The following is a 20,819-nucleotide window of genomic DNA, read 5'->3' on the forward strand; positions in this document are numbered from 1 at the left end:
TTCCGGTTCCTTAAGTTTTATTTCCTTTTTATTCTTTTGTGGAAAAAATATTTGAAACAAAAAATCCAAATATATTGCCAATTGATGAGATCAACACAACAAATAGCCTATCTGTAGGCTATATAAAAAACAGTAATACATTTAACACAATGTAAACAATGTGTTTACAGACTTTGCTTTTTAATGATAATAATAGCCTAATAAATAAAATAAATAATAATAATAATAATATGCAAAATACACTGCATGTATGACACGTCTAAATGTCCTAAAATTGAGGCATACACATTTCTTGTATTTTTACACTGCTTAACTGACTCATCTTCAACCTCTCCTGCAGGGTTTAGCTCCATCCCTAATAAATCATAAAATGTAATGATACAACATGTAATTTTCTAAGTAATCCTGAAGACTGTGGTTCGATTTTTCATGTTTTTAAATTTTTAACATAAAATACATAGATTGAGAAGGGGGACTGTGTACAGGGGGCCCAGAGGCCAGGAGGGCCTATAGGGATCTTCCCTTCTACTGGCAGTTTACCTTGAGACATCACTCATTGTCAGTACTGTGAATAATCATTTTTTCTAACCCTAATGTGGCAACATATCTTAGGGGATACAGACTTTTCAAAATACGGCAAATAACAGCATGAGCAAAATATGACAGTGTTCTTTTTCAACATCTTAAGTAGGCCTATCCCCTCCCCCCCTTTGCTTAATAAAAGTAAGATTAATACATGCCTACTACTTTCTACAAAGTCAGAATGTCCTGAACCATGGGTGGATGTGTTGGCTTTAGGTCAAACTTACAAAACAAGCACAGAAAATTAGAAAAAAGTCATGTGACCCACATACTTTAACTCCAGACAGACTCAACTGTGATAATGATAACTAAAAAAGAAACAATATTTCTCATGCCTCCTATAAAGAGATGACATACTAAGGTTAATAAGGTCTGCCTATTCCGGCGGAATGCACATTCGAAAGCGTTAACGAAACCATTAAGTTGTCGTCTTTTTTAAAGGAACTGCTTTTTAAACTTACTAATACATCAAGCGGTAGAATAAAATATATGGCCTTTAATAGCAAGGGTTGTTTTATGTGAAGACAATTATCGTCATTTATTCAGGTAGGCATTCGCGTTATTAAGCTGCAACGAGGCGTTTACCTTTTACATCACCTCAAGATGGCGTCACAGATCCATTTTCTGTCTGGCGTTCTCAAGGTCAAAGCTATCAAACATTGCAGCTTCATGCATTTTGATTACAGACAGCTCCATCTTTATTCTTTAGGCAAGAGTGGAAAAGTCTTACAAATATTCCCAAAAGCAGTCGTAAGTAAGACCTGGCCTCGTGAAATTATATTAATGTTCAATCAGTGTATCATGCTTTAAATTATTTGTAGGCATAGGCCTAACAGACACAGTCCTAGTCTGTACACGAGAATGTCTTTCTCCTCATCTTTCTTTCTTTTTTCATTGATGTTTCACAATGACAAATACCTATCTGTCCAAAGTATTTGTCCTATAGTGAAAGCATCACTTTTCTGTTATTGTAAGTCACAAAATGAGTAGAAGTGTAGAACAAACCAATGTGTAAATAAGAATGTGATATTCTTAATTTTTCAACATTTGCACACATATTTGCACACAAGAGAGTAAAGTGTATTCCCAAAACTAGTGTGCATGCAGCTCCTGTGGTGGTACCAAGCAGCATCACAAAAATGTATACAGGCCTAGATATCAAATATGAAAATTTAATAAGCAGTCAACGCCAAAGTCATGGGCTTGATTCCCAGGGAATGCAAAAACGGATAAAATAGGTACAGGTTGATTTGGATTAAGGCGCCTGCCAAATGCGTAAATAAAACAGCCTGTCTTATACATAACAACACTCCCACGCTTCATTCCTCATTATTTTAAGAATCTTTCTATATTATGTGTGAATATGAAGCTCTGCTACAGCACACCCAGTGTGTGAAGGTGAGTTCATGCAGCTCTGACGTAAAGGCTGACGTGCAGCCACTTTGGTGATGAAGGGGGTGGGCTGCAGTGACAGACTTCTTCTTATTGAGGAGGGGTTGCCAGACATCTAAGCCCCTCCCCTTTGATTACCTCCCTTCTGTCTATGTCTGCCTCTCTTTCCTCCTCTCTCTCCCTTTTACTCCGTCTGCCTGGCTGAGTTGGTTTCAGACAGTGCATCACACATGTGCCACCCTATGTCTCTAGTATCTCTCCACTCTCCTCCTCTCTCCTCCTCTCTCACCATGGAGGCACATCACTGAAGAGTGGATTGTTCCTCCTGTTTTCTCCTCTTCTCTCCTCTGCACTTCATTCGGTGTGTTTGGGTGTCTGTTTATTGGTGGGAATGATCGTGTCTGCGACAGCGCTGTTGGGGGCTACGCTGGGTACCGTGTCTGGAGTGTTGACACTGTGTGGTCTCTCCCTGCTTTGTAAGAGCTGTAAGAAGGGGAAACTTGAGAAAGGGGACGAGACTGATCCAGAGAGAGCCAAACCCAGTATCCTGCATACTCTGACACAGGTAAGACTGACACTCACTCACTCACACACACACAGCCATGGACCAGCTATCAGATTTGACATTTAAATACATACAAAAGAAAGAGCTTATTAAAAGAACAAAAAACACTAACAGAGATGAGAGATATTCAACGAGTGAAATGTTCTGACTCACCTGGATGGAAGGATGGAAGTGGCGCTTACATAACACAGGTTAGCTCTCTGAGGCAGAAACAGTGATAGCCTACTGTAGGCTACTAAAAAGGATTTATTTGCATGTATCAAAAGAACTCTTTCCTGAATGTAATTATGGAATGATCCACAAGTAACATTATGATGCAAATATACTATATATTACATAGTAAATCAAATGTAATGGCCATTGTATCCGTCCACATGACACCTTATTTACTGGTGCATGGTAGGATCAGATGATTTGTGGATGGTGTTTTAATTACAGTTTCAGACATTTTCTTTGACATGAATGATTTTCTTTGTGATATTTATCATTTAATCTTTTCATGATATATATGTATTGTAAATAAAGTTCATTCTGAGGAATGCTTGATACTTTCCTAATGAGGAGCAAAAGATGTTTCTTTAAGATACAAAGAGAAACCAGAAAGAGACATTACAAAAAGAGCCAAAGTGTCTCTTTTTACAGCCCATTTTCTTCTGAATCTGCATCTTACTATGTGGTCATAAAAAATAGAATATAATTTCTATCTCTTCGAGGAAGAAATATTAACATAAGCAGAGCTGCAAATTAAAAGAGAAGGATGAAAATCAGCCATCAGTATTCTTAAATCAGATCAGCTCTCTCACAGAACTCTGATTGTGTCAAAGAACATTAAATTCATCCAGTAACAGGCAGGTTTAGGACTGGTGAGGGACAAGCATGTTATTATTAGAATCTTCTCCAGAGGTAATTAGTTTAGAAATGATGTGTACTGTCATTCATACACAAAAACACAGACAGAGATGCTCGTTCACACACATACTAACGCACTGGTGTTGTTCGGTATCTGCTAAGCTTTCCCTGAAACGGTCTAGAGTCACGACTCACATAGCTGCACATACACAAAGATCGTTCTTCTGTCATGCTGGGGGCTTTCCATTGACTTGAATTGGATTTATTTTGAGCTAATGATATTTCCTATCTCCCTTACTGAAATATTATATACTGCATTTTAACATTTAACAAATGAAGGTGTCTTTCTTGTGGGGATCACTGGTTGGTGCACACAATGTGCATAATTTCAAATTTTACTATCCTTTTGGGGACATTTGGTCATCACGATGTTGTCAAAACAAAATACAAAATATTTATATTCATGAATCATCACATTAAGTTCCAAAAAAAAAAAAAAATCGAAATCTTCATATACAGGCCAGAATATGTGTGTGAATTAAATAAATGTCAAATAACAAAATATAAAAAAAAGGGCCACACAGTCACATTCAAGAAAATGATGAACAGAAGAAGGGATTTGCTGCAGTCTTTTAATCCAAATAAATGACACAATCCAGGTAACACAGGATAGCATAACAGCTCGTACATAAGACAATACTAGACAAAGAACCAAGGGAACTACGGGCTATATATACACAGGGCAAACAAAGGGAGCTAAATGAAATGCAGGTGAAACTAATCAGTAACTATGGAAACAAATTGCTGGTAAGTCCATTTTAAAACAAAAATAGGTGGCAAAAAATAATTTCTGAGGTTCAGTCTTCTGTAACATTGTTTGTTTCTTTGAATCTCCTGCGTTGTGCGCTATGCAGCCACAGACAACGTTACACCCACGTCAAACCATTAGAACAGTGGCACAAATGCCTTTCGCTATTTGATTCCGTGACATTCCGCATTATACAGTAAATTCTATTTTTATGACTGGATTCTGTAGATTTCCATCTTAAGTCTTTGAACCTCTTTTAAAGATATACCCAATTAAAATGTAAGCTGGGGCAGACAAGAGCATCAGTGGCAAATGCATGAGCAAAAACCGATCCTAGCTCATTTGCTGATTTTATCTAAAAGACCACCACAATGAAGACAGAATTTAAGTATCTAAAGGATCATATGACTGTGTGTGCATGTATCAGTATATCAGTATATATTTAGTATTAAGGTCAGTTTCATATCGAATTGTGCAATAGGCGAGCACAGTTTCATTGCACCAGTATTTATTATTAATGATGAGGGGGCAGGGGAAGATGAGAGGAATATAAGAATATCCTCTCTCGCTCCTTTCTCCGTGCACTATTTCAGCATGTTAACTGCCCACCTGGGGGAAATGGAGTATTCTGGTGTTGATTTTTCATTCATGCATGTTTTTTTAGACTCTAAGCCCTTTAGTCTCATATCTATGACATTGGATGGTGGTTAAAATCAAAGCAGAGTACTGTATAATGTATGGTAGAATGATTGGAATTTATTTTTTGTTACCTTCAGTTCCTCTGGGATTTTTCCTTTTTTTTTATTGGGTCTAGTTTTACTGAATATACTTTTTGGAATAATAAACTGGAATGTTATTACTTGGCATGATCAATAGTTTCCGAATATCCCATTATAATTTTAAGAAATTTCAGCCAATCATATTATTTTCCTGTAGCTCATCATTTGTATTTTCTGTCTCTTCTTCATGTACATGTTTTAGTTCAGTGTGCAGAAGTGCACCGAACCCATCCAGCCTCAAGCATCTTTGAAGTTCCCTAAAATCTACCGGCCCAAACCTTCTGTCACTTCTCAAGAGGTGATAAACTACAAAGAACATGGAGCTGCCAACGACATGTCTGCTGCCGAGCTCAACACCTGTAACCAGGCAACAGAACGTGAGGTCTTCTCCCTCCCGTGGCAAGGTAAGCATATGACAGCTAAAATCTCACTGGTGGAGGCTTTGTGTGTGTGTGTGTGTGTGTGTGTGTGTGTGACTGGTTTCTCTGTGCATTCCAGTCCACTTCAGCCAGTGTGAGAAACCAGGTAATTTCAGTCAGTCTGAAATCAGTAAATATGAGGTTGACTTTATATGGAGCTGAACATTTTGAATTGTGAACCATTAGTCATTTCACCCCTTAATGAATTAGACGCTAACTGAAATTTCGGCCATTAACATTTTTGATGCTGTTAAAATCTGTACAGATTTTGGCCGGAGGCTGTCGTTATACTTTCATACGCATACATTGGTCTGACTCATAGTGCTCAGCATCTATCACGATAAGTAAAGGTTACATACAACATTATAATTCATGATCAAGGCCCTCCTTTATGAGAAAGACTTAATTTTATCCACCCACTATGATGCAGAGAAAGAAAGAGATAAAGAGAAGTGAGTGCTATCTATCTCAAAGAATTTAACAACATGTTTGCTGTTGTTCTGAATGTCGTGCTGCATGTGCCGAGTTTATGGATTTTATGGATTTTTACATTTTTGGTCACACTATTCCCATTTACATTGTCTATTTTTGATCTACCAATGAAAAAGAGTTCCAGACACTACATGTCTTCAGATGAGTAAATGATTCCATGACTCTCTTTAGAAAAGCTGTCACTTGCAAATTACAGAAAGAGTCACTGAAAAATCCCCACCAATAATGCATACAAAAAGAGAAATTACAAGGAGGATCAGAACTAACTATGGTCCATCATGTTGTTCTGGATTTTAGTTAGAACCCTTCTCCTAAAATAGTCTTTATTTACTCAGAACTGAATCTACACTCCTATTTATTTCCTTTACATCAGCTTCCACAGATGAAACGCCCTGCACATCTGAGCAAACCGGTGCCATGACGACAAGTAGCTCTATCCTATATCCTAAACTGCACTTCTCCATTAGTCTACACAAAGAGAGTGGAGAGCTACACATCAGCATTGTAGAAGGTAACAAACATGCATCTACTCTACTGTTTCTAGAAATATAGTGGGGCACCTGTGGATCGCAGGTGAATCTCAGGATATTGTGTAGCATCCCTTTGGTGATGATAATTTATGATAACTTTGATTGTATGATAACTTTTGTCGCCATACGATATCTTTGCATGAAGAACAAATTAGTGTTGCTATTGACTAAAACTATTAAAAAGGATTGTTAATTGAAATAAAGCTGAAATAAAATAAAATAAGCATATTAGATGAAAAACTTTAAACTTTAAATTTATCTTAAAAAATAAAGTTTTTGAAGTTGAAGTACTAAAATGACCAAAACTAAAACTCAAATAAAAATAAATTAAACTAAATATAAATATATGTTTTTTAAAAATGCATGAAAATAAGAAAAGCACATAACCAAATTTTTATAAATAAGGTCACCAGAAGGTCACACAACATGAGCAGATATCTGTAAAAAGCAGGCTTTGGTGTTGTAATTGTAATCCTCTTATGGCTCAGACAGGTGTGTTGTGTTTTTAGTGTCACTGTACAGCGTTTTTGGTCTGCTTTGGAGGCTGGACCAGAGAGAGGATTTGATATTCAAAACTCTCTGTGATTAAACCGATGTTTGAGAGAAATAAAAGCCTCTTTCAGGCAGCTTAAAGCCTCTTAGTCACATAATTACCATTTCAATAGTTGCAGCCATGATTGATATGCATCATTATCTGTAATGAGAGTAAATCTGCTTTAAACTCAAAACCTCTATTCTGCACATCCAAAGAGGAAAGAGAGAGATGATCAGTCATGCTGGTTGAGATGTAGAAAGGAATGAAAAGTGAGGAGTTATGAAAAAGAGATATGCTTGGTGCCGCTGAGGTTTGGAGCAGCTTCATGTGGCTCAATTTGTCATCCTGTTCCTTGTTATAATATGACTCATATTCTCCTTTTTTCCGCAGCGGAGAATATATCAGTGGATGCAGGATGTGAGGGATATATTTCAGGGTGTGTGAGTGTCTCTGAAGAGCAGAAGCACGCGCAGACAGCAGTCCACAAGCTCGCAGCACATGTGCAGTGGGAAGAGGAGCTGGTGTTCGCCCTCCCTGTGGAGGGCACAGAAGACATGGATGGTCTAGATGGAGAAGTGGCCCTCTCCCTTCACTGCTGTGATCGATTCTCCCATAATTCTACTCTGGGCACGATGCGCTTTAAGCTGGCTGATGTGAGCATGATGTTGGACGCTGACTGTTGGGTTGACTTACAGCCACCCAAACAGGTGAGGAACATTGCTTACAATGTGCACAAGTTAAATCTTAATGAGGACCTATTATGCTTTTTTTTTTTTCATTTTCAACTATTTGTAATGTTGCTGTTTGAGCATGAAAAAGGTCTGCAAAGTAACAAAGAACAAAGTCCACTCCAACGGGAGTTATTCTCTATATCAGTAAGCACTGTTTCTGAACTCCCTGAAACACCTCGATTGTAGTTTTCTTCCAGGAATTTACGTCACAATATTCCTCATTCAAATATTTCCTGCCCAAGGCATATGCAAAAAAAGGGGGCAAAGCCTGATTTTGCATTAATAGCGTGTTGAAACTCACAGTTATGGTAAGGGCGTGGCATTTCCAAAACATGATGGAAGCAGTTGACCAATCAGAGCACATTGAGCTTTTCGGAAGGAGGGGTTTCACAAAGGCCGGAGGCTGCAATTAAATTGCATACTTCCCTACTATATAGTCGGAAAAACATCTAGGTTACTAATGTAACCCCAGGGAATGGAGACGTTACGTCGGACTGACGTCATGGGGTCCCTATGGAAAGCGCCATGGCCACTGAACTGTGTTACGAGTGTTGAAGATGCAGATGCTGGCAAGCTGCCGCATGCCCTTTTGGCAAACTGCTCTCACAAAGTCGTAACCTACCCAGCACACCATGTAAGCCCAAGGGATAGTCCTCCATACCAAGCGGGAGGGAAGGGACAGGGTTTATTCTGGGGGCAGTCGAAGCTGCTGTTCCTACCCCAGGAAAGAGTGCTTCGGAACTCAATTTCCGTTTTTTCAGCCATGACCAAAATGCTGGGGAACCATGCCCAATCCCAAAGGAGGGGAACGCTACGGAGACCACACCCTGCCCGAAGGGTGGTAACGTTTGGAAGTACACATATGGACTGACAGTGCTACATATAGAAGGTCTCTGTGGTAGGTACTACCTAGCCAAGGAGGAGCTGCTACGGTGCAGAGACAGGGCAGAGCAGAACCGCACATGGAAAGACACAGGTTTACCGACAGGGAAACCGTATCATGAACAATACACATATGGGATTACCAAGGGGGAATCACATCATATGGGTATCTAGTCAAGTACAAGGACTGACCGGCCGGGCATGCACACGAGTACTGGGCCTGTGGTCAGATGCCTCTGCTGCGTCTGACTGCCGCAGGATGCTGGAAGAATTTGATTCAGGTTTCGCCAAGTGGGTAAGAGCAAGTAGGCACTCGTCTCCCCCTGTTAGAGGGAATGGCGCCGGAAGCGAGACACCGAGCCAGTCTTCCAGTACATTACCTGTTTGTACCCAGTACATGCGAGGAGACTGGCTCTACCCGGATATTGTAGAATCTCGCAAATGTGTTAGCTGTCGCCCAGCTCGCAGCTCTGCAGATGTCTGCCAGAGAGGCACCGTGCGCCAATTCCCAGGAGGAGGCAACGCCCAGAGTGGACTGGTACGCCAAGGTGATGGCATCCACTATCCAGTGGGCCAACCTCTGTTTGGAGACAGCCTTTACCTTCTGCTGACCTCCAAAGCAGACAAAAAGCTGCTCTGAGCTTCTGAAGCTCTGCATGTGGTCCACGTAAACACGCAGTGCATGAACGGGATACAGCAGTGTGAGGGCTGCTTATGCCTCCTCCAGGGGCAAGTTCTACAAGTCCTCCTCCTCCAAGCTCACCACCACCATGCACTGCTCAAAAATGCCTGCAGGTCCCCCATCTTCTTGAAGGAAGCGAGCAAAGTCAGGAGCACTGTCTTTAGAGACAGGATTTTAAGCTCAACTTACTCTAGAGGCTCGAAGGGAGCTCTCTGTAGACCCGAAAGGGGATGAGGCGTGGCCTGGGATGATTTAACCTCCTGGCACCTCTCAGGAACTTGATGACCAGGTCGTGCTTTTCCTGTAACCTGCCATCAACAGCATTGTGATGTGCTGCGATGGCGGCGACATACACCTTCAAGGTGGAGAAGGATAGCCTCCTCTGAAAGCCCTCTTGAAGGAAGGAAAGCACAGAGCCGATCAAGCATTTCTTGGGGTCTTCCTGCCTGGAAGAACACCACTTAGCGAACAGACTCCACTTCAAAGCATAAGCGTGCCTCGTAGAGGGGGCTCTAGCTGAAGTGATCGTGTAAACTACCGCTGGAGGTAGGTCACTTAAGACCTCTGCCATATGGTGCCCCGTCCCTGAGAAAGCAGGTCCTTCCTCAGGGGAATCCACTAGGGAGGGACTGTCACGAGGAAAAACTGTTCTGGGAACCAGGTCAGGTTGGGCCAGTACGGCGCAACTAACAAGACCTGCTCTTTGTCCTCCTTGACCTTTCACCGTGTTTGTGTGAGAAGGCTCACTGGGGGAAACGCATATTTGCGTAGGCCCCGGGGCTAGCTGTGTGCCAGTGCATCAGTTCCAAGGGTACCCTCGGTCAGGAAATAGAACAACTGGCAGTGGGACGTGTCCGGGGGGCAAATAGATCTTCCTGTGCGGTCCCGAAGCACCTCCAAATCAGCTGGACCACCTGGGGATGGAGTCTCCATTCTCCCGGGAACGTGAGCTGTCGTGAGAGCACGTCGGCCGCACGATTCAGCTTGCCTGGAATAAAAATGGCATGCAGAACCCCGGCTCAGAACTACCCTCATCCATTGAGCGCTTTGGCCTGCAGGATGGCCATTGCATGCAAGGTGGAGACGCTCTATCCAGCGGCACTGTGAGGCTTAGCAGCCAGAGCTGCCATCATCTCACAGGCGCTGGACGGGAGCCACTCAGATTCAGAGTTGCATTTTTTGTTTTTTGAACATTCAAGCATGAAAAACTATTCTAGTAGACCCCAAAAAGACTTTGTAAAAGAGCATAACGGCCCATTCACACCGGACGCCGAAGCGGCGCGGAACGGAGGCCGCTTCCTTTCGGCGCCCATGTTAACCTATGGTGTCGTTCACACCAGACGCGGAGCGCCGCGGCCGGCCCGCGCCGTGAAGCGCCAGTTTCGGCGTCTGGTCTATTTTTTTGCTGGTCATTATCACAAAATAAACCTCATCAGTGTGAGTCATTCTTTAATTAGAGTGGCAAATGAGAGGCAGAATTTGTAATGTACAGTATATTAAATAACATTTATCAGTATGTATTTAAATTTTTTAATATATATTCAGTAAAATTTAAGCTTTAGGACATTTTGATAAATTTAATTCATTTTAATTAAACACAAGTGGTTAGGCTTATATAAGCCTATTTATTTCTGTGCTGGGTTGTTACCACTATTTCCACCAAGAGAGGCAGTAACACCACAGACAAATTAGTACAAATCCAGCCTTTTGTAAAATGGAGTCTGTCTGCCATCATGATAGTTTAAAGAGCATGGGACATTTTGGAAATAAGACTTTATTTATCAAAATATAGATTCAAATATGTAAAATCCGGAAGTTGCCAAAGCAAACATAATACACATATGCAAACATTTATGAAATCCCATTTGACCGACCAGAATAGAGTATTTCAGTGGGCTATGTAATAAATAGGAATTTAAACATAAATAATTAAATCACATTAGTGTGGACAATGACTATGAGTGTACATAATTATAACTGATTTATATTTATTGGACTGTAAAAAGTGTTCATCCTATTCCTGACTGAGAACTTGTGTGCAAGTGTATGACATATATTTGTAGGCAGAGTTGGAAAAAGTCAGCCAGGCAATCACGCTGGAGTTCTGTGTTGGAATGTTACTGATGGAAGTGAAAACATATTAAACCATATAAACACTAAAACATATACAGTACAGCAATAGAGGTAATATACTTTTGACACACTTTTCAATTGTCATGGTCACACACTTGGTGTGAGATGAAGATTTTATCATGGAATGCTTACTGTGTTTGTATTTCTACAAGAGCACATATTGACAGTTTAGAAAGAGCTCAGACATTTCTTTTGGACTTCCACATACTGTATGTGCAGGTTACTGCGCATAAGAGGTGGTAGGAGAATAGATCTGAGTTTATTTTAGGATACTGTACTCCCTCCATACCTTGTTTGTTTAAAATCAGTCTTGTGGGTCCCAACTCACAGATTTAAACACACACATAAACAAACACATGCATGCATTCCATCCCCACTGCTGTGCTATCTGTTGATGTCATAGACCTCCAGAGCAGGAGAACTTTATCTGCGTCATCACACCTCCCAGAGGAGATCTGCTTCTAACAGATACACACACACAGACATGCAAGGAATTACTAACTACCATTGGACTGCAGAGAGGATGAAAGAGAGAGAGAAAGAGAGAGAGAGAGAGAGCGGTAGTAATGCCTGAGCGGGCTTAGAGGTATTTGTGTGTGTGTGTTTGTTTCCATGTACAGCATGTAACGTGTCAGGGATGAAGAGGATGACGCAGGTTGAACTGGGTAATGAGCACCACTCAGAATGCATTTGTTCAGATACGACAAGATGTTCACACTTTATTATTGTGTGTACTCTTATTTATCATATGATTCATGTTTGATTATTCAGGATAGGGCTTTGGTTTATGATGCCTAAGATGCTAATATGTTGTTCGTTTGAATAATATTTATCAGTATTATTCGTCACTGTGTTCATCGCCACTGCACTGACGGTTTGATTAATCCAATCTTGTCAAAGCTGAATCAAAAGCACCAGATTATATTTCAGTAAAATGTCATGTTCTGCTCATGCAGCTGATTAAGTGGGGCTAACTGAAGGCAGGGGCAGATTTGAAAAAGGTCATGATGGTTATGAAATACCATAATTCAGAGTGTTTAATCGGAGGGCTTTGCTGAAAAATTGACAATTTAAAATGACCACCTTTTGCCCTGAGAGAGGAACTGGTCACATTCAGTCTGCTTCATAAATTACTAAAACATTTGCACGAAATGATTCTTTATGCAATCAAAAGTCAAGTTCATTAACCCTGCAAGAAGAAATTATGATTATGCAAATTCTAAAATCTCTTTTTATGTGAACACAGAGTTAAAAAGTAAAATTGCCTGACACAAAAATGTATTTTAACGTTAATTATTTTATTCAAAAACTTTTACCCAAGAAGCATTTCAAGACTTTCAACCCAAAGTTTTCTTTTTCAGCAGGAAGTGACATCATCAGCTGGAGAGCTACTATTGTCGCTCAGTTATCTGCCAGCAGCCAATAGACTTGGGGTGGTAGTAATGAAGGCTAGAGGACTTCAGTCAGACAAACTGAAAGACAACATAGGTATTTACCACAAACATACCATCATAACGACACTCAAATCAATGTGAGAAATACAATTTATTCCAAATCAACTATTAAGATGGATGTGAAAAAGAGATTCAGCAGTTCAATAATAAACTACTGGGCTGCATTTATTTAATCAAAAATACAGTAAAATCAGTAATATTGTGAAACATTATTACAAATTAATAGAACCGTTTTATATTTGAATATATTTAAAAATATTCCACTTAAGGCTGCTGAAAACTTTGCCATCACAGGAAATTACATGGATTATATTATATGGATAAATTATATGGATAAAATATATCCATGTAGCAGTTATTTTAAATTGTAATAATGTTTCACAATATAACTGATTTTACAGAATTTTTGATAAAAAATAAATGCAAAAACATTCTTTCTTATTCCAAACTTTTGACCGGTAGTGTGCATGTACACACATTAATTATATCCATCAATTTTCCAAACCGCTTGTCCTAAATAAATACATACAGTACATACAATATTAATGTCAATATTTTAGGTGTAATAAAGAGAGTACTGTACCTGTATGTTCTCTGATAGATCTATCAGTAAAGTTGACCTTGAAACATCAAAATGCCAAGCTGAAGAAGAAGCAGACGCGGCGAGTGAAGCACAAGATGAATCCGGTCTGGAACGAGATGATGATGTTGGAGCTGCCCAGTGAGCTACTGGCTAAATCCAGCGTGGATTTGGAGGTACTGAACCTGGCCAGTCCCGGGACCCTGCACCCCCTGGGCCGCTGCGTGCTGGGGCTCCACACCTCCGGCACGGGCCTGCAGCACTGGAAACAGATGCTAGATAATCCACGCAAGCAAATTGCAATGTGGCATCCTCTATACACCTAAGAATGTTAATATTCTCCAAACCACCACCTATACGCAATGTCCTTGGGTTTTTACACTAGTACTCTACTCCTGTGCAAAAATATGTAGTTCTCCAATATACTAAATATTTAAGTAGATTTAATGAATGAACCCAGCTGTTATCATTTCGTAATATGAAACTAACTTCTCTGCAGGTAAAGGCTAAACTACTTGTTACACAGTAGTTTAGAGTATTTTAATGTAAGCAGTGCTGCATTTAACTTTGGTGTTGTTATTAATGTGTGTTTAAAATACTCGATGCTGTTTTAAACTGGTCCGAGTTGGACCCATCCTGAAATTAGTCTAATGTGGTTGGAACACTTAGAGAGACACCAAAACATTCAAACATATTTCATTTTTAAGATTAATATCAAACATTTTTGTTTTCCTGTTATTATGGATCCTCTTCGTCCCACTGTCACAGCTGGAATGATGGAGCCATGCTCACTAACTGTAGATTGTGGCTAGTATATTTACAGTAGTAACGCACTAAATAAATATACAGGGTCTCAATACGGCAGCTTTGCTCTTCTCAAGATGCACGCATACAGAAATAAATGTAAATGTATCACTGTCTTCTAATTATATAATTATATATATATATATATATATATATATATATATATATATATATATAAATAGCAGGAAATGTATACTACTATCGATTACTCAGTTTGGAGACCTATAGGTATTTCACTTATCGGGCTACAGATCCTGATGTTGTAAAATGTTGACATTTTGTCTCATTAAAGGGATAGGTCACCCAAAAATGAAAATTCTGTCATCATTTACTCACCATCATGTTGTTCCAAACCTGTATAGATTTCTTTCACAAACACACAAAAGAAGATATTTTGAAGAATATGGGTAACCAAACAGTTGATGGGCCCCATTGACTTCAATAGTATCGAGAAAAAAAAAAATACTATGGAAGTTAATCAGGCCCATCAACAGTTTGGCTACCCATATTCTTCAAAATATCTTCTATTGCCCTGTTTTATTCCAGAAATGTATTTGTGTTTTACCAGGAGTGCACATTTTACAGATGACATGCCTAACAACTGACGTTAATAACAGAAATATTTAGGCCTCTTAAACACAAATACTAACCACAACTGCTTCACTAACCAATGCATCCAAATGCCACTAAAACAAATTGTATGCATCTCATTTTAAGCTTTTTGGAAGGAATGCATATTTTGTGCTAAAACCAACACAGTAGTCAACCACATGGCAAATCAAATCACTCAGCTGTATATGCAGCTGTAGCCTATACGAAAGTTTTCAGCCCAGTCACTGTTTGTTGTACATCTCAAATTGCCCGTCCGTCATCTTTTCGGTGCAATCGTTATCGGATTTACATAATTTCTGTGATTGATACTTTTCCAGAGAGGGATCACTGTTAATCACTGAAATCTGATCCATCTGTATGACTTACTGCATAACACTCTTGATTTCATACAGACAGAAATGTATTTCTATTTTTAACCCACAGAAATGCTTGAAACAAATAACCTTATGTTGGAGTGAAATAAAAACTCTTTTCTCAAAATGTGCTATTTCTCATGTGTTTGCTTCAGAGATTTGATGGATCTATTTTTAGGCATGGTCAGACATGATAGATGACACGTAGATGAGCAAGAGCAAGCAAGGAAGTGACAGATATCCAGGCCAACAGCACCTCCCACAAACCACACCAAACGAACACACACTGATGAATGTATGAGAGAGAGAGAGAGAGAGAGAGAGAGAGAGAGAGAGAGAGAGAGAGAGAGAGAGAGAAAGAATGGAAAACAAAATAAAGAGTGTACTTGATAAGAGCATATTAAAGTCATCTTTCTTTTACCACAGTACCCAGTCTTATTATGTCTGTATAATCAGAATGGACAGGTCCAGTGTCTGTCTGCTCGGCAGCCTTGAAAATGGCACAGGGTACCAGCAGTAACTGCAATGCATCACTGATGAGCTACTTGCATAATCCCACTGATAAAAAAAAAAAAAAAAAAAAAACGCCCACCTGCTAGATATTGCCCTGCCAGAGCTAAAAATGATTGTGTTGGCTCGCTCTTCCTGGAGGAGCTGTGTGTGTGTGAGTGAATGAATATGTGAACACACTACACGTCACATGATAAATGACTTTAAGCTTGCTGTCACTGGCAAGCATGTTTAAACACAATATGAATGAGAAACAGAATGAAAAGAAATTGCCTTATTTCAGAAGAACCGAGCAATGGGCTCTTCAGATTAAATAAAATCGCTAGTGAATTCATAAGTATGTTTTGCAACTGAAAAATGTTTCTGATCAAGTGATACAGTGGAGAGAATGACATGTGTTTCCTACACAACGCATATCTAAAATGTATTCAGAGAGAGAGAGAGAGAGATCATTAAAGTTCTCATTATGGTTTTATATGTGAAAACCGCAAAATTAAAGCTCATTATTTTCTTTGCCCAGAATGGATAGCACACACACAAAAACACACACACACACACACACACACACACACACACACACACACACACACAAAACGCTGTCCTCATTCACATCGAACATAACACGGCTTTGAACAAATCCATCTGAAATCCCTTATCACACTGGGAGAGGTTCTTCCCAAAAACAACAACACATTAAATATAGATGGAGGGAAAGGATGCCCTAGAAAATATTCCTTTCTGATGCTGAGCGGAGGAGAGAAAAAGCTACTGCATGAAGCTACCTGCTTTATATCATCTCATCTGTCTGTTTCTCTCCTTTGTCTTTGTGTGGCATCAGCCGGAACAAACAAGAGACAGAGGGAGAGGAGCAGAACATCCTGCACGCACACAAACACTCTTAAAATCACCATGGCATGAAATCAAAATTAACAATTCATCTTTGTGACTCATGCTACTTGTTTTCTCTCCAATAGGCTAGGGAGTAGTATAAATTTAATTAAATAAAATGTGGAGTGTGTATACGAGAATGTATACTGTGACAGGATCATTGACAGGCTGATTTACAGTGAAGGAATGCATGTAAAGATGTGGCAGAGCAATTTTATGACATAAAAAAAGCTCTTCTGCTACACTCTCATCTGCCTTTTCTTCACAACAACAGTGCATACTTTTTGGGCATGGTATAATCAGGCAAACTGGGATGCAGTAACAATGTAAAAAACAACAACACAAGGTTGTTTCAAGAATGAAACAAGTGACTCCCTCCACCAATTCACAGCCCTGTTGATATTCAGAACAAGATCTAGATTATTTTTAAACCATGCTGGATAACATGACAATGTCAGCTTGAGTGCTGCTGCCATACCAACTACCAAGTAATTCATGTACATTTTTGAATTCAATATTTGGTAAAAAATTAAAAAAATTCAATTCAATTCAATTTAAAATAGATTTTTTTTCCTAATGGTCAATTGGACTTCACTGCATGTACTGTATAACCATCAGTTAAAAACTAATAATGTGAATAAACTTCCACTTGAAATCTCCCTCCATAATGTACACGTCTCTCGTATCTTGATTCAAAATATGAGTGTAGCTCCATTCAGACAATGAAGTCTGATTAACAAAATCAGGACCCTTGACAGCCCTATTTCTCTGTTTCTAATTTACAGAAAGAAGCGGTGAAATTATATGAGAAAGTGTTCTCTATTCAACAAGCAATCAAATAACCTGTGAACGGACTGAGGGTTGCTACATGTTTTACAAATCACTGCTTGAAGCGACCGAGTCGTGTGTCTGTGTGTGTGTCATCCAATCTGCCCTCTGAGCCTCTCCTGGGTTAAACTGATCCATGTTGCCACGGTGATGTGAGAAGGCTGAGTGATCAAGATCCTTTCTGCATTCAATACGAGGGCTGGTTGGTAATTTACAGAGTGACTGGTTTTAGACCATCTCATCATCCTCGACAATCCACTCATTACTAACAGTAATAAATCCTTGACTGACTGTAACAATTCCACAAACCCAAGGCTGGTTGATCAATTTTACCAGAGTTGTAAGATCAATAACTGGGACAAGGAGACAGAGATAAGAAGATAAGAGGAAAGTAACAGCTAATGAAGGAAGAAAAAAAGAAAAACAGAAACAAACTGCATGAATTTCAATGCAGAGACACACGCATAGGAAGCAAGCGGAGGACAAGCATTAGCTGCTTAAGATATGTACTGCGACTGAATGTGTCCTCTTAGACATAAGTTGTTCTGCTTTGATGACTATTGTGGTCAAAATAAATGTAAATTAAATGTAAAAAGCATATTAAAACCAACAGGTAATTCAAATTTACAAAAGAGTGCACATTGAGCACACTCTTAGCCTCATTGTGCATGATTCATTGGCGTTATACCAAATAAACATGGTTGTCTTGGTATTTTTATTTTTTAATCCAAATGTAATAACTTGCTCCACCTCCAAAAAGACTTTTCCTTTTTTGGCCTATGAAAACCTGTCATACCCTTCCCTCCAAACACCTGGTTCCATTCTGGTATCTAACAGTTCCTGATCAGTGCTGGGTAGTAACTGATTACATGTAATCTGGATTACGTAATCAGATTACAAAAAATGTAATTCTTGTAATTAGATTATATTACACTTTAAAATATTCGTAATCAGACTACAGTTACTTTTCTATTGATTACATGTTATTCGTATGCCCGTAAATTATTCACAACTCATTGATTCTACTTCTTTGTTACGTTTTAAATGTTCCTTTCTATAAAAGTCTAGTCTACTCCACAGGTTTGTGGAACTGCACATTCAGACCCGCCACTAGTCATGAGCCTATATCACTGAACACTGAGACGTGTTTTTCTCAACATTGCATATCTAATCCTGACGAACACATTCAATTTTATTTTAATTATCACTCAGTGAGTCCTATAACCATGTATAACCATGTTCTTTTGTCTTTAAACACATAATTTTTTTTACAAATTCCAATCTTTTCATATTTACATGCAATGCAGGGATACCTTTTTTTTTGTTGTTGAACCCTCTTAAGCCCTTAGATTTTAAGTTAATAAGTTAGGTCAATAATAAAATTATGTCAATAATAATAACAAATAATAATAAAATAAAGTTCACAGTTCTCTGATGTCGGTTAATGGTCATGACAGATATGTAGGTAAACAATTTGTGAAAATTATTTAATACTTTTTTTTCATGATTTAAATACCTAATAGCTTTTCATTAAACTCACGAACCCCTGCAGTTACATCACGGACCGCAGTCTGGGAAACCCTGACGTAATGTAATATTTAATGCACTTCATGCTGTTAAAAACAAAGAATGGAATATATTTTCTTTCTCTTTGTATTTTTTTTTTCATCAATATGGTACAAGATTATCCTATTCAAAACGATGTGATAAACTAGTTATGACAAAAGTAATTAAGAAGTAATCGAAAATTGGTCAGAGAATACATGACCTAAAATTAGTAATTTAGATTACAAAACTACAATTTGTAAGTAATCTGCCCAGCACTGTTCCTGATCCTGTTTCATTTGTAAACATGTTAGATTATGGAAGTAAAATAAGATTTCATGTTGATTTCATGTGAGTTGATTCCGTGTTATCTCTTCCGTTGTAAGAGCAGGTTCCCCAGTGTGTTTAGTAGTTGGGCATTGAACAAAACTGCGCTTCTATAAATTGATCTTATACAGGTCAAATTCTTTTCATTTCTTCACATCAGACAAAGACCTGTCCTTTTGTCCTCTCAATTCCATTTCCATTATTATGAAACCTCCCCTGGCCATTTAAGCACCACTGCTAGCTGCTGAGATTTGAGCCAACCATTACTTACAGCAGTCGCCTGGTGCATGCTTTACTTCACCCAGTTATCCTTTCAAATCAAATCAGCCTGTCAATGATCCTGTCAATAATCCTGTCACAGTTAACATCCTCATTGACACACTCCACATTTTATTTAATTCAATTTACACTACTCAAGCAATTCTCATGAGCCTTTTGGAGAGGAAACAAGTAGCATGCGTCACAAAGAAGAATTGTCCATTCTGAATCAAACTGCAACATCTCTTTCTTGTAGCATAACAAAAGGAAAATGTGGCCCTTCAGCACTAACTTGTTCATGTATATTAGATTACTGTAACATATTTCTTTTATTAGCCTACTCGTCTGCTATGGTCTCTCCATCCATTACAGATTCACATTCATGGCAAAGAAGGCCGGGTCACTTACATCATCTAAAGGTCTATTACTTTCAATGCACTTTCTTCAAAATGCATACATCATAATGGCCCAAATACAAAAGTAGCAAATAGCAAAATAATCTGATAGGAATAGTTTAGTTTCTAAGAGGCTCTAATGGAGTGATAAAGCTGTTTTTCTGGTATATTGTACATTTGCAAGTAAATGAACGTAGACCAGTTACAACTTGTTGAATTTAAAACATGTAGAATGATCAAGATTATAGTTTGATTTGAGTGTCTGGTTTTCAGCGTTTTGCGTTTTTACTGACACTGTAGGCAAACCAGCGTGGAAACATTCAAAACACTATATCAAAATATATCACAATATTGGTAAATCAGAAACAATAGATGGTGTTTTAACTTTAAACTATACTTGTCCCTTTCTTTTTTTTCTCCAAAACTTCCACAAGAACAATTTGTCTGTACCTTGTGTCCTTGTACTCTCTGCCGCCTGAAGGGAAGGCAAAGCAAATCAGAGATGTGTCTCTAGCGCCACCGTGTGCTAGAAAGTTAGTCTGCCTTTAGGTTGTTTCTGAAGTCTTTTTAATGATTAAAACATTAAAAAATATCTTAGAAAAATATCATACACAACTAAGCACCACATTCACAACCAGGAAAATATCAAACGAAAACAAAGGTCATGTTTAATGTTAAACGTTTAATAAATAATTTATATTAATACACAGCCAATCATAGTAACATATGCACGTCGACTATCAGGAACTATTCATTAAGAATTAAAAAGTAATTGGATCTTCTCCTAATTCTGTAGTTAAAATACATAAAGGACAGACCAGACACAGACACTTTGCCAACATGTGCTAAATGCCTTTATATTATAGTCATTGATATCTTCTTTATA

At 38.7% G+C, this 20,819-nt stretch overlaps 1 protein-coding gene across 2 annotated transcripts; it reads left to right on the forward strand.

The window, feature by feature from the left end:
• The first annotated feature begins 1 nt into the window (after position 1).
• On the forward strand, positions 2-14,382 carry syt13 (synaptotagmin XIII). 2 transcript variants are annotated; one of them, XM_084404953.1, is made up of 6 exons: positions 2-2,539; positions 5,178-5,379; positions 6,260-6,397; positions 7,342-7,658; positions 12,744-12,867; positions 13,435-14,382. In XM_084404953.1, exons 1-6 carry the CDS (start codon positions 2,366-2,368, stop codon positions 13,737-13,739), a joined length of 1,260 nt encoding a protein of 419 aa, XP_084261079.1. In that variant the 5' UTR covers positions 2-2,365; the 3' UTR covers positions 13,740-14,382. The 2 variants fall into 2 exon arrangements, with proteins under 2 accessions (XP_084261079.1, XP_084261078.1); XM_084404952.1 differs by having other exon boundaries at positions 110-2,539; positions 12,741-12,867.
• The last annotated feature ends 6,437 nt before the right edge of the window (positions 14,383-20,819 follow it).

This window comes from Rutilus rutilus (assembly GCF_951802725.1).
Source record: "Rutilus rutilus genome assembly, chromosome: 3".
In the NCBI taxonomy this organism is placed as follows: domain Eukaryota; kingdom Metazoa; phylum Chordata; class Actinopteri; order Cypriniformes; family Leuciscidae; genus Rutilus; species Rutilus rutilus.

What these genes read in the sequence shown, in the direction of transcription:
- syt13 (XM_084404952.1), top strand. Translation starts at nt 2,366, where the DNA reads ATGATCGTGTCTGCGACAGCGCTGTTGGGGGCTACGCTGGGTACCGTG. An exon ending in CTTCTCCCTCCCGTGGCAAG is followed by an intron (nt 5,380 to 6,259) that starts GTAAGCATATGA and finishes CCTTTACATCAG; the next exon opens with CTTCCACAGATGAAACGCCC. An exon ending in CAAACTGAAAGACAACATAG is followed by an intron (nt 12,868 to 13,434) that starts GTATTTACCACA and finishes GTTCTCTGATAG; the next exon opens with ATCTATCAGTAAAGTTGACC.